The following is a 14,588-nucleotide window of genomic DNA, read 5'->3' on the forward strand; positions in this document are numbered from 1 at the left end:
TTAGGTTGGTTTATTCCCCTCTCCTTCAACCCCCTTCCTTGGTTGCTTTTCACTAAGTTTTGCTTCCCTCTGTGCAAGTGTGTGCTCATCAGTTAGTTCCAATTTAATAGTGAGGACATGTGGTGTTTGTTTTCCATACTTGAGCTACTTCACTTAGAGTGGTTCCCTGCAGGTCCTCAAGGGGAGAGGCATGGGCCCCGGTCTTTCCAGAGACTTCAGACTGCAGGACATGCCAGCTAGGGAGAGGCAGATGCTTGCCAAATTCTCTGCTCAAACTGCTTTCCTGGTTGCAGTGGGTGAGGGAGAGGTCGGGAGGAATAAGTGTCTGAATGGAAGAAAGCCGGCTCTCTGGCCTCTTGGGTCACTCTTCTTCAAGGGGAATCCTGCACGGAATGTCCAAGCTCTGGGGTCACATAAGTTCTCCCCACTATTTCATGTTTGCTGCTGTACTTGGGCTTGTGGGGGGTGAAAAAGCTTCCAAGAAACTTGGTAGCCTGCTGGTCACTGAAGTGGTGTGGGAGAGAGAAAGGGATCCCTCTTAACCCTTCACTGGGCTCCGAGCCTCTGGGTTTGATCCTTGCTGAGGTCTCTTTTCCTTTATCTTCTTCCTTCTCTGCTCTGCAGTTTTCCTCCATGAGGTCCCTGGTAGGCTCCAGCACTTCTCTCGATGATCTACATCTGAGTTGTGTTTCCTCTCCCCTCTCCTTTATCTGAAACCCTACCTTCCCTCCTGGACGGTCTGGCAAGCGATGTCTCTAGTCAGCCATCTTGCCTGAAAACCCACCATTTTTAAAGTGTCCAGCACAATTCGGTGTCCAACATCTTCTTTTAACTGAGGTAAAATTCACATAGCAAAATTAACCATTAGCTATTTTAAAGTGTGCAATTCCGTGACATTTAGCATATTCACAATGTCGTGCCATCGTCACCTCTATCTAGTTCCAAACCATTTTCATCACCTCAGAAGGAAACCCTGTACCCATTCATCAGCATCTTACCTGAAATGTTCACTAAATACAAATGTGAAAGCATTCTAGCAGTGGGGTTTCACTAACCTTCTCTTTGGAATTAAGCCAAATTCCCCAAGAAAGCAGCTGAACGTAGGACCATTTTGGAATGAAGCCAAAAGTGCCATTGTGAAAGGTATAGATTCCAGAGGTCACCAGATCCTTAGAACCTGTTCTTGTAAGGACAGTGCCTGGTCAATATTTGTAACTGATCTGTGGATTTTGAATATAATCATTTCACTAACCAAAACTCATTTCTAACATCATTTATGGTAACAGAGCTTCTTTTGTTGATCAGAGAAAAAGATTATCAAAGTATTTTGTTAGTCTCTTCTGAAGTGTGGGCTTCTGATAGAAATTTGCTAAACACTCCTGGAGTGTATATTCTTCATTAGGATAACTGACCACCCCTTAGAGGGTAGATTGCATCTAACAGACTCACTAATATATATCATATTATCCATATTGAATAACCCTGGAGTTACATGCTATGCACAATTAAGTTTTGCAACTTCAATGATAAAAATTGATCACAAGTGAGAGACAAAGGGAATATTTCAGTGGAGCTCTCAAGGAGCCTGTGCCCCAGATCAAGCTTGAAATGGTAGCCTAAATCTACTGTTCCCACAATTGTTCTCAATTACCATGTCCTCCTCAGTGTGTGAGCAGGACACTATGTTGAGAATGATTCCAATGGTGATTCCAAAGATGTATATTATTCATACAATGTGACACCTAAGCATGAAAAACTATTTTAAGCAAGGTGTGGTGTCTCATGCCTATAATCCCAGCACTTTGGGAGGCTGAGGCGAGAGGATCCCTTGAGGCCAGGAGTTGGAGACCAGCCTGAGTAACATAGTGAAAACCCATTTCTACAAAAAATTAAAAAATAAAATCAGCCAGTCCTGGTGACATGAGCCTGTAGTCCCAGCTACTTGGGAGGCAGAGGCAGAAGGATCACTTGAGCCCGGGAGTTCAAGGTTGCGGTGAGCTACGATGAGGCCACTGTACTCCAGCCTGGGTGACAGAGTGAGACCCTGTCTCTAAAAAATAAAAAAACAAAAAACTGTTTTTACTGGTCTTTGACTGAAGAGGCAGGCAGGCAGGCAGTCATCTCTTTTAGCATGAGAGAAAATCGGGCTGTGTTTTACTTACTGAGAAGCACAGTTATCCAAAGTGGTTAAGGAATTTTTAAGGATTTTTTTTTTATTACCTCTGATTTTTACCATAACTGCTGTAGACTCCATCTGTCCTACCCACCCCTCCCCATCTACCACCGCAAACATACAATGTAAGATGAGTCCGAGTCTAGCATTGAGCTAGGTTCTTTGAGGTTCTTGAAAAAGTGTAAGGTGGGGTCTCTAGTACATTGGAAGAATTTCAGATCTGCCTGTTGGAATTGCCTCAGGGCAAGCAATTGGCAGGACCAAGAGTCAGGATAATTTTATCCTAGAACTGAGGTAGTTTTGTGTTATTGTTAATGGAAAAAAATTGACAAAACTTATATTCATCTTGTGAGAAAGAGTATTTTGTCTCAGTAACACATACATTTAGAATCCCACTGTGAAATCCCAAAGTTCAATTTATGGTAGAGCTGAGTGGTGGATGTATTGCTTGAATATTATTTCCGTGTTCTAACCAAATTGTGATGAAAGTGTAAAATAATCTTTATGTGCTGTATCCTAGATTGTATGTTCATTTGCATAGCTGATGTGTAGAATGTCTTCTTGGAAAAATCCCCTCAACTTTTTTCTTTACATTAACAAAAAGTATACAGGTAGTGACTTTATTGATTTTAAGTTTGCTGAATTTTTTTTTCATTTCTTAGTTTCTAATTATGGTTCCAACAGGTATTATCTTTTGATGCCTACTTAGAAGATGAAGTACCCGATAAAAGCCAAGAAAACTACAGAATAAGACGCTGTAAAATCTACTTTTACCTTGAAGATGACACAATTCAAGTAAATGAACCGGAGTTGAAAAACAGTGGATTGCCTCAAGGTATCTATTTAAAGCAGAGTTATGGTTCTTTCACTTCTAACTCCTGCCTTTATATCCTGTCTTTCTTTAGCTTCTTAAAAGACCCCATGCTAATGCTCATGTACCTAACTTGTTCACAATGGTGAATATAAACATGCTGGTAGTGGTTAGTCATTGTTGGGGACTTACAAAGTTTCTACCCTGCACCTTTGGCTAGTTATCTCATTCCTCTCTGGGACACTTGTATCCTTTTGGGTTTGCTCTGGTATGAGCAAACTCTCCTTTGTCTTTGACTTTGTCCTCAAACCTTTTGATCTCTTTGCAGTGATCACATCACTTCCTTCATAACACCCTCAGGGGAGAAGGGAAAGCTGTTCTCCACTGCCACTTCCAGATTGGTGTTCTCTCTTCTTTCTTGAATTTATTGCTATTTGTTTTAACCACCCTTTCCTCATCCTCATATCTGTTAACTACAGATTTTAGTGGTGCCTCAACACAGAGTCGTTGTTCCTTCACCCCATGGATGCCACTCATCTTTGTCCATACTCCATTTCAGCAACAGATAAGAGTTAACTCTGTGATGTGGCCACCAGAGAAGCTAATCCTAGGTTGCATTATTAGAGTATGGCAGAGATCAAGGGAGGTGACTAATTTCTTCTATTTGTGCTGTGAGTCCTTGCCTTGGGATGATGCTGAGTTCTGGATGCCTTCAGGGAATAGCAACCATGATGGTGAAAGGACCAAAAATTTGTCATGTGCAAGTCAGAATAAAGAAAAGCGATATTTGTTTGTAACAGGAAGACTCAAGTGTGCGTGATAAATTTCTTCAGGAATCTAAGGGGCTGTCATGTGGCGGAGGGGTGACCTTATTTTCTGTATCCTCAAGAGAGCTGCCAGAAATTATAGTGAATGGACCTGGATGGGGTTAGGAGTAGGGGTCTGCTGTGGGGGTGGAGAAGAGGAAAATCTATTTGGTTGTTCACTGGTATAGCTAGATGGCCCTGGGGGCAGGTCAGGGGTTGTTTTTTACTGACAGCTTGGTAGAGGTATAGGAGGGGAGTCAAGTGTTTGTTTGGTGGTTAGTGTAAATGACCTTTCAGGGTCCTTTGTTCCCCTAAGAAGCCATGATTTTTACTACATTGTTGTTTCTTTGTCTTTTAAAGTATTGCCACCTATAATATCTCAGTCTCTGAAATTGCCTTCTTTGACTACAATTTCTACTCCTTTTACTTTCCTCATTTGCTAATACCTACCATCCCTGCTCTTCATTTTCCTAGCAAAACATATCCTGAATATGTCCATGTCTTTCCATCTCCTTTACTACCATCCTCACCTAAGCTGTGCTCATCTCCTAACTAGAGGAATGGAATAGCTGCGTAACATGGTCTCCCTGCTTCCATTCCTGCTCCTCCTACAATCAGTTCTCTATGTGGCTGCCAGAGTGTTGTGTGGCATATTATTAATACCTTGATGCAATGGTGGCCTCCAAAAAGTATGCATGCAAGCTCTCCCAGAGGCCACAGAACAGAAGGCCCATGGACCAAATTAAAAATGCATGAATCACACAATGCATTAAAATAATTTAAAACACATAATAAGAAGCACGGAGGAAAGAGATGGAATAAGTTCACACACTTAGGACAGGGTACAAGTGGGTGGAAGGATCATACTATACTGCCTGAATCCTGGAGTTGTCAATGATCCTGTCTCTCTCTGTTTCATCAGCCTTCCCTGCTAATAGTATGGTTTGGAGACCAGAACTGAGGTTCAGGCAAGGAAAACCACAGACAGAAGGGGCCTTGAGTTAAGGGCACACACTTGCTCTATTGGAGAGATGCAGGGACAAGTGAACCTGGCCACGGCTATAGCTATAGCTCGCCAGTAAGCCTGCTGAATTGTCTTGGGTTTTGTTTGTGTTTCTTGGGCAGAGGACACATGGGGCCAGAATGGATGTCAACAATGAATGAGCCACCGAATTAAGACCTCATGAATATTGAGTACTCATGAATATTTAGTGCCTCTTGTATATTTAGTATATCATGAATATTTAGAGCCCAGGTGCCTCATGTATATTTAATACCTGCTGAAAATTAGTTATCTCTTGGTCTTCCCATCCCTTTCTTTTTATGTTTAACATGCACATGTTCTACTTGCAACCAACTTATCATTATTTAACATGTCTTATGATTTCTGCCTATGTTGAATAAAATTTTTGCTTACTAACTACTTATCTAAGCCAGATGGCTCTGTGTTGATATACCACAATGAGTTCAAAGGGGAGAAACAGGAATTTGAAGGCCGTGGGCCTCTGAGAACAAGGTCATCATGCAACTTCATTCAGTGTGCAAAGGACTTCCTTCAGGGCTCACGAGATTGAGATTTTTCTTAGAGCATGGTTTCACTGTGTCTGGTACTGGGGATAATGAATTTGGAGCCAGTGGCACTGCCCAGAAGTGTTATTGAACGCCTACTCTGTGCCGGGCACTATGCTGGGTTTTGGGAAAATGGACAAAAGGAATAAGACCTGGGAGCTATAATAGGCCAGCAGGTTGGAGAGGAAAGAGGGAGCAAGGCGACTAGTCCAAGAGTTTTGCAGTTGTTCAGCCTAGAAATGCTGGATGTCCAGAGCAGGATAATGATGGTAGCAATAAAAAATAGGGGAAGGATTTGAGAGACCTTTAGTTGGCAGAGCTGATAGGCCTTGGCCAGCGATTAACTATAGAGAATGAGGAAGGAGAATATGGAATGATGAAGTACCTACCTTATCATTATCTCATTTAATTCCCTAATGACCATCTAAAGGAAGTATTGTCATTGTTGGCTTTTACAGCAGAGTAAACAGGTTGAGGGAGGTAATTTGTTCTGTTGGAATCTTAACTGATTGCCTCAGAGGTCTCTGTGGTTGAGGGAATGATGATACCTTTATAAAGCGCAGGAGCACAGAGCAAGGAACAGGATTGGGTTTGAAGCTGTGATATGTTTGTTTCAGACGTGTTTTCAGGAAAAACATCAAGACTAGAAATGTAGATTGGGAATTGGGACACCCAGATTATGACTAGAATCAGGCTGTTCTACCATGTTGGAGGAGAGCTGCTGTTGAGGAGATGGAAGGAGGAAGAGGATTCGATTTAGTGTCTCTGATTGGCTTCACTAGTGGTGGGAAAAGGTGAGGACTGGTATGAGGGGGCAATATGAGCTGTCCCCATTGTTCTTTGTGTTCCAACAGACATACTGTCCACTACCTGGTCTTTTTCTTTTTTTCTTTCTTTTTTTTGGAGAACTTATGGCTTAATGGTAAATCTTTTAAGAAATATGGAAATGCTGTAACATTTTAAAAGAAGGTTTTCACAAACTTTAAGGTTAAAAATGTGACATTTTATTTTGCAAAGGGATAAGATGTTTTAGACTCTTTAGGGTCATTTTTAGTATATTTATAAGGCAGTTTTTAAAGATTGGCAAGAATGTGTTAGAAAACGTTTGAAGAATTATTTAAGAACAAAAAAAATGACAACTTTTTATTTCTGTAAACATCTGTTTTAACTGTATTTGATTAGGTGAATGGCAGTATTCCTTTAGCAAAAAATAGTTTCTTACAAGTAAAAAACTTTAATATTTTGTTTAATATTCCCTAACTAAGCTCTGCTTATTTTTTGATTACTTTCCCCACTGCAACACCAAACTTGCGCAAGTGATGGACTGGAGGTCACAGAACACCCAAGTCTGCAGACTTGTACTATGTTTTTATAATTACCTTTTAAGTGAAAGCTTATATTCCTGTAGCTCACTGGCCCCTGTACAGTGAATATTAGTTTTATTAAACTATTCAAGAAGAAGTATGAAATGCAACCTCTATGAGGATCTTGGAAAGGCTTTTATTAAGACTTTTCAATTGTCTTGGCCTTGTGTTTTTTTTAAGCTTCATTCATGACCCTGAACTCTCAGCCTCTTGATTTGAAATCTCACATAGACAGATTCCAAAGACAAGTTGAAGATACTCATAATGATGTGTTTGAAAATTGTTTTTATGTAAGGAGGAAGGAATGTTATTCATTAAGATTCGTAAAAAAAGAAACCTTAGTAAAAGACAATTTTAAAGTCTGTTTGGAAACTTTCATAATTTCTGATTGGCTCACTGTGGTCAGGCTATTTCCCTGTCTGAAGACACAGCTCAAGGGTTGTGTACAGAATACACAGTAATCACACTGTGTAACAACATTGAAATTTGTCCAGAGTGGAGAAACCTGGAGGGCTGTAGCAAATCCTGTAGAAAGCAAACACAAACACTCTGTCATCGAGCTTTGTTTAGAGAGAAACCAGTCTCTCTTGAAATATTTAGTATGATGATTCTTGTTAAGAAAGGTCTGTTTGGACAGCAGATAGTTTGAAAAACCATTTAAACACCTTCTTTGTGCTTTCCTAAATTAGATGATTAGAAAAAAGAAAACACGCTTAATGAGCCAATGGCTCAGACCTCAATGGGACAGGGTAGGTAGGTATTGTTTCTTTTAGTGGTGTCGTCTTGAGTGGCCTGGGCCTGCTTTCTATGTGCCTATGGACCCTGGGAAGAGGCAAGGGGTCAAGTTTAGGTGCTGTGCACTGATGGTGTTCCTATCACTTCACAGGGTTTTGATATTTTCCAAATGAACTGGGAGGTCGGATGTACCTGTTTCTTGTGGACCTGACTATTCAGAAACTAGTGCAACTGGACTCCCCCCACTTTCAGTTGCTGCTGCTATCATGTAATTTTTTTTTAGCACGAAGGAGTTTGAAATAAGCCAGAAACAAAAGGCAACCATTAGTATGGTAGCAAAACAGGCATTCAGTTACATACAGTTTCTAATCAGGACAACATATTTTTGATATTCACGAATTCTTGTTGGCAAGGAGATTTGTGTGTGTTATGAGTCAAGTAAGTCACTGTCATACTTTAAGGCTTGCTTTCATTTCTTGCCAGGACATGACTCTCTTTTTGGTTAGATGTGTTCTATTTATAAAATGTGTTGCTTTTCTGCTGGAATGTAGTTAAAACAACATTACATCAAGCCAAGAATGTCAGAGGTTAACCCAATAGTTTTTTACCTGTAATTGTCTAACAGAGTAATTGTCAATTAAATACACCAAGTCCAAACTAATCTGTACTAAAGAAAGGATAATGATTAGAAATGTGCCATGATTTTCTGGTATGATCTATATCAATTGTTCTCAGTTGGGAGTGATCATCAGAATCTCCTAGCCCACCGTAGAATTTTTTATTATGTAGGCCTGGGGTCAAAAACTGGCTTCCACATGGTTCTTAGTACATCTTTGATTAAGAACACTGATTTCCACTAATGACTTGTTTGGGCCCCTCAGTAGGAAAGTGTTTCTTATACTTTCTTTTTATACCCTAAGATAATCATGTGAATCAAGCAAATGTAATCACAGAATAGGAGTTAGTCGTTCATATGCCATTAATTCATATTGGTCATATACTATATCTAAGTAATATGTCCCATAAAGTAGAGGAGGGGTGGTGAGAGGGTTTCCAGATAAAATACAAGATGCCCAGTTATACTGGAATTTCAAATAAGCATTGAAGAAGTTTTAGTCTCAAATATGGTGTGGGACATACTTATGTAACTAAAAACTTATTCATTGTTTATCTGGAATTCAAATTTAACTGGGCATCTTGTATGTTAATTTGCAAAATCTGGCAATCCTAGAGGTAGATGTTGGGGAGGAAATTGTCACTGAATGGAAGGAACAGTGTAGAATTTAAGAGCGGAGGTGAGTCACTAGTCTGTGAAGGTAGGTACTTGGTGCATGGGGGGTGCCCAGTAAGTATTTGTGGAAGAAAGAAAGGAAGGGAGGGAGGGAGGAGGAAAAAGGGAAGGAAAAGTGGTAGACAATCCCTATAGCACAATGCAGGCATCATAAATGGTACCAAGTACTTGAGGGATCAGAGGAGAAAACGCCAATATCCACTAGAGAAGATGGCATTTGAGTTGTATCTCAGAAATTTCTCCAGATAAAGATGAGAGAGGCAGAACATTCAAAAGGAACAACATGAGATAAAGAGGTGGGAAACTGGTGCAGTAAGGAGTTGGGAGGTATTTGGGAGCAGATCATAGAGTGTGTAAGGAAAACTAGACACGAAGGTAGTAATGTAAGAGGACATTAGACCACCTAGCAGGCTATTATTTTGGCATTTATTCAGTGACTAAGGGGGAGACTTACAAGATTATTATTTCTTATTATGATCAGAGATATGTAATTTTTAAGTTTTTATTCTTTTGCTGCAAGGCAGGTGCCAGGTTATCTGTATAAAAAAAGCTATCTTTGTGAAATCAAAACTCTAAATGTGACATTTTAGAAAAATAAAACTGGAATAGTCATTTTAGTGGAGGAATATAGTGAGCACAAGAGAAGGAAAAGATGCTCTATTATGTCTGATCACAGTTAAGGCTGTTAGTATTTTTAGGGTACAAGCTCAGTAGACATGATGACAAGTGGCAATTCCAGTTGTTTATTCACCTAAGAAATACCTGCCTCTAGATTTGGATGTACCCAAAGTCTGTAGCATTACTAAAGTGAAATTAACACACTTATATTAAAATTAGAGGTAAGAGGTTAGAGTCTTAACTCTGGAAGGTGAATTCCGAAAAACTAAATTTAGTGGTCCGAGCAAAGATCTAAGGCAAGTCTCAACTGAACAACATGAAAACACATTAAACATAAATGAATATATGGTCACTTTGATCTAAACCACAGGGAAATGTTAGACAGTTAAATCTTGCAGACTATACAGTCAGATAGCAAGGCTTTTAAAAAGGAAGAGAGATGTAAAATATGAAGATGAGGAAAAGCTTGGAAGCAGATACCCGATTCCTGGACATGTGTCCCAGTTGTCTTTATTGGGCAGTTAAGAAGATAAACATCTGAAAATTTGAAGGACAAATATATTGCTTTTGTTGTTTTTCTATTTTGTAACTTTATTTTTATCTACCTTGATGATCTCGGCTGCTGTTCAATGTGTGCAAAGACATGGCATCCTGCCCATTTATTTGATATTCCAGAAAAAACTCCTGCTAGAGTTTCTGCCATTTGTCATGGAAGACTATAAACACACAAATCCCAATAAATAGAAATTTTAATTCCCAAAGGACACAGTTTGAGAAATTTCACGAATATAATATTGAAAGCTCTCATGTGCAACTGTACATTTCAAATGGCCCACATTGGTTTTCTCTTTCCGACTCATGGACTGTCAGGACTCTTTCTTGTTACCACAGAGAACTTCCTGGCCTCTTCTGAGAAACATCTAGTGAGAGAAGTGTGGAGGCTAAGAGAGGGAAGAGTATAGGGGCCTGAGATATGCAGGCTCCAGGAAGGGGCAGGTAACATACTGGTGCTAGCTCTGCAGTGGGCATTGCAACAGCTGGCAGGTGGGCCGTCTCTGGAAATTTGCCCTTAGAGCAGAGAGAGACTGTTCTTTTGAAAGAGCAGCTCCATTATCTCTCTCTCTCCTTTTCCTGGTGGCTTTCAGCTCTTCTACCCATTTCTATTCAGTTTTGCCTATGGCTCTTCCTCCTTTCCTTAACTTAAGTAATTTGTGGCTACAGTACAGTGAGATACAATTCAGTGCAAACTATGGAAAACAATGGTGTTTAGTTAGAGTCTGAAAACCCAAGTTCAGGAACTTTTTCTGCCATTTGTTAGGGTATGACCTTGGGCATGGCACTTAACCACTCTGAACTTTGGTTTTCTCATCCATAAACTGAATATTCATATTTCGTGTATTATCTGTCTTATGGGATTATTGAGGATTAAGTGAGAAAATGTAAATGAAAGTCTATCCTAGGGCTATGATGATGATTGTGATTAGTATTATTTAAAAGCCCAGTGGGTGGGCCAGTTCTTCCCACCTAGAAAAATATAGGATTCCTGTTCAACATCTTACTGAACAAAAATCAGCACAAACTTGCTTATTTGAATTTTTATAATGAAGTACAAATGCAAGCTAGATGGAATTTTTGAAGAAGTTTCTGACTGTTGAATAATTCTTATATATTTTAAAAACTGTCACAATATAAGTATTTTTAAAGAGGTTCCTGAAAACACCTGAAATGTCCATCCTTTTATAGATGTTTAAGTATGCAATTTATTCTAAATGTCTAATCTTGAATGATTAAATAATTTGCATACTGTTTTCAGTGCCATGAATTAAAGGCTAATTGAAGTATAATTTTTTGCAGTAAAATTATATCATCTTTTATGTAGTACATTTAAAAATATTCTAGGCCATTCTAATTTTATAGTTTTATTATTTTAATTTAATGTACCAAGTAATTAAAACTTGCCACAAAGAAAAGAAGATGAAAATGATTTTAGTTAATTTCCTCTCACCAGAGTGAAAAGATGATAAGTAGAATAATGGAACAGAGCCCAACACAGTTCCTGGCACATAAAGATATTCATTAAATGTTCCTTAATGAATAAGGAATGAATAATTTCTAAGTGTCTCTAGACTTTGGGAAAAGGCACCATTCTCAGTGCTATATAAAATCCGATGAAGATAGGTTAACATCTTTATATTAAAATACCTCTATACATAGGTCACACAAGCCAATTTTTATTGAATCATTACATTCTTAGTTTGTTCTGCTTCCCTTTTCTCTTTGCTCTTGGAGTAGACTCTCAGGCTTAAGTCAGGTGCAGACGTTAAGAGAGAATTCTCCGTAGGTACCTTGCATTTCTGTACATCTTATAAGCAGAGGCACTGACTGCTTTTTGTTCTGGACTATCTCTTCAAGGATGTTTATATAGCAAACAGCTGTGGAAGACAAAGATAAAAGATAGTCTTTTCCTCTGGAGGAAAGTGCAGGTTTGTGTATAGCCTTAGGAGATAGAGGTGGTGTCTCCCTCCAGAACAAAGGGCAGATATGCTTACTGTCCAGTCTAATAAAGATAATATCTCCTCTGAGATAAAAGGCAGGGATGCTTATTACTCATTATAGAAGATTTGGGTTCTGTCAGCGTTCTTCTATTAATATAATGTAACCCACTGCATGTGCAGGTGTTACCTGGCCTTTGTGTCACCCTTTGGGGCTTGGGGCTTAGGAAACTGGTGCAAAAAATGCTGTTGTTCTGGCTCCTGTTACTGCTGTTGAATTATATACTGCCCCTTGTCTCTGACCAAGGCATCTTGTGTCTTTACCAACATCCATGGAACTGTGGCAGGCTAACTTGTCAGCTTGCAAGTAGGATAAAAATCTCAAATCCTAAACAATTCTTGCTAACAGATTTCAGCAATATTTGGTTACCTTGGCTGGTATGGTGTGATGTAGCTGGTACTGTGGGGGTGAAGGAAAACTTCCCCTTTCCCCTCAAAAGTTCAATGAAGATCAACTCACAATTAAGGCAGATTAATAAAAGGAAGGGGTTTATTTACCATGCACATGGGGAGAATCACAGAGCAATTACCCAATATCCAAATGGGATCCAGATATTTTTATACCTGCCTTTTAGAGGGGAGGAGGAGATGAGGAGTATAGGTAATTCTGTTTAGGGGCAATAAATGGTTGCTAGGGAGGATGAATGGATGGGGCTAACAGATTGACTTATAAATGATTCTCTTTGCAAATTAAATTAACCTGGAGAGAAAGGTATTATGTTTAAAATGATTTGGGACAGATCTGGTTGCATTCTTGATTTTCTTTCCTGTGATATATTGAGATAACAGGGAAGCCCCTTCTAAGGGCTTATTGATCTCTAAGGCCTTTTTTTTTTCTCCTTGAGACAGAGCTCACTTTGTCGCCCCAGCTGGAGTGCCATGGCATCATCATAGCTCACTGCAACCTCAAACTCCTGGGCTTAAGAGATCCTCCTGCCTCAGCCTCCTGAGTAGCTGGGACCACAGGCATGCACCACCACCCCCGACTAATATTTTCTATTTTTAGTAGAGATGGGATTTCACTCTTGCCCAGTCTGGTCTCAAACTCCTGGTCTTAAGTGATCCACCTCAGCCTCCCAGAGTGCTAGGATTACAGGCATGAGCCATCATGCCTGGTCTCTAAGGGCCTTTAATTCAAAATACTCTTTATACCAAGGAGTCATAATTTAGGGTGAAATTTTCTGAGCTCCTTCAGTGCACTCATCTCAGCAAGGAACTCTTTTATCGCCAGTGGCTGACCACCATTTTGGATATACATGGGGACCTTGGGAGCATATTCTCAAGGGAAGAAGCAAATGGACATCATAGGTTTGGAAGTAGAAGATGGGATGACATCTAGAACCTTTGGCCAGATGTGAACTAAAATAAAATCTTTTTAATTTAATTTAATTTATTTATTTCAGGATATTATGGGGGTACAAACATTTTGGTTACATGTTATCACTTTGCCACACCCAAACCATGATTTGAGGTGTGCCTTCCCCCCCCACAATGCTCACCATATCCATTAGTTGTGAGTTTACCCACCCCCAACCCCCCCCAATACCTTAAGAATATTACTACTGTGTGAGCACCATAGTGTTGATCAATTAGTGCCAATTTGATGGTGAATACATGTGGAGCCTATTCTTCCATTCTTGTGATACCTCACTTCGGAGGATGGGTTCAAGCTCTATCCAGGAAAATATAAGAGGTGCTAGATCACCATTGTTTCTTATAATTGAGTAATATTCGATTGTATACATATAGCAAATTTTATTAATCCTCTCATGAATTGACGGGCACTTGGGTTGTTTCCACATCCTTTCAATAGTGAATTGTGCTGCCATAAACATTTTGGTGCAGATGTCTTTATTATAGAACGTCTTTTGCTCTTTTGGGTAGATGCCTAATAGTGCTATTGCTGGATCGAATGGTATTTCTACTTTTAGCTCTTTGAGATATCTCCAAATTCTTTTCCACAATGGTTGCACTAATTTGCAGTCCCACCAGCAGTGTAAGAGTGTTCCCGTCTCTCCACATCCTCGCCAGCATTTGTTGTTTTGCGACTTTTTGATAGAGGGCAATCTCACTGGGGTTAGGTGGTATTTCATTGTGGTTTTGATCTACATTTCTCTAATGATTAGAGATGCTGAGCATTTTTTTAATATGTTTGCTGGCCATTATTCTGTCTTCTTTTGAAAAGTTTCTGTTCATGTCCTTTGCCCATTTATTGATGGGTTGTTTGATTTTTTCTTGTTGATTGCCCACTTCTCCACTGCAGGAAACCATTTAGGGTTGTTACTGAGATGGGTTGTATCTTCTTACTTGTTAACCTCGTGATGAAATAATTATATTTTATTTCATGCCATAGGAACTTTTATCCGGCGTCATCGGATTCCTCTCCCACCACCTGATGAGGATCAATTTTATACTGTGGATCATTTCAATATTGGCATCGACATTGTCTTCTATGGCCGGACGTTCAAGATTTATGACTGTGATACATTTACACAAAACTTTTTGAGGAAAATAGGAGTCAAATTAAATCCTCCTGGACAATGTCCAGAAGATCCTTACATGAAGACACGGAGAGAGGTAAGAAGTTGATACATTTGTTAGCGCTTGTCTTCAGAATGAGAATCCCTTTGGAGAGTCAGTAAAAGGTATTTGTGCTCCTGATACAGATG

At 39.5% G+C, this 14,588-nt stretch overlaps 1 protein-coding gene across 1 annotated transcript in view; it reads left to right on the forward strand.

The window, feature by feature from the left end:
- The window catches only part of EFHC2 (EF-hand domain containing 2), a 128,680-nt gene that overhangs the window by 34,486 nt on the left and 79,606 nt on the right, over positions 1-14,588 (forward strand). The window contains exons 3-4 of the mRNA XM_069464294.1: positions 2,858-3,008; positions 14,273-14,496. Of these exons, the coding sequence (XP_069320395.1) occupies positions 2,858-3,008; positions 14,273-14,496 (375 nt within the window). The remainder of the gene's footprint in view (positions 1-2,857; positions 3,009-14,272; positions 14,497-14,588) is intronic.

The sequence above is a fragment of the Eulemur rufifrons genome, chromosome 30, assembly GCF_041146395.1.
Source record: "Eulemur rufifrons isolate Redbay chromosome 30, OSU_ERuf_1, whole genome shotgun sequence".
In the NCBI taxonomy this organism is placed as follows: Eukaryota; Metazoa; Chordata; class Mammalia; order Primates; family Lemuridae; genus Eulemur; species Eulemur rufifrons.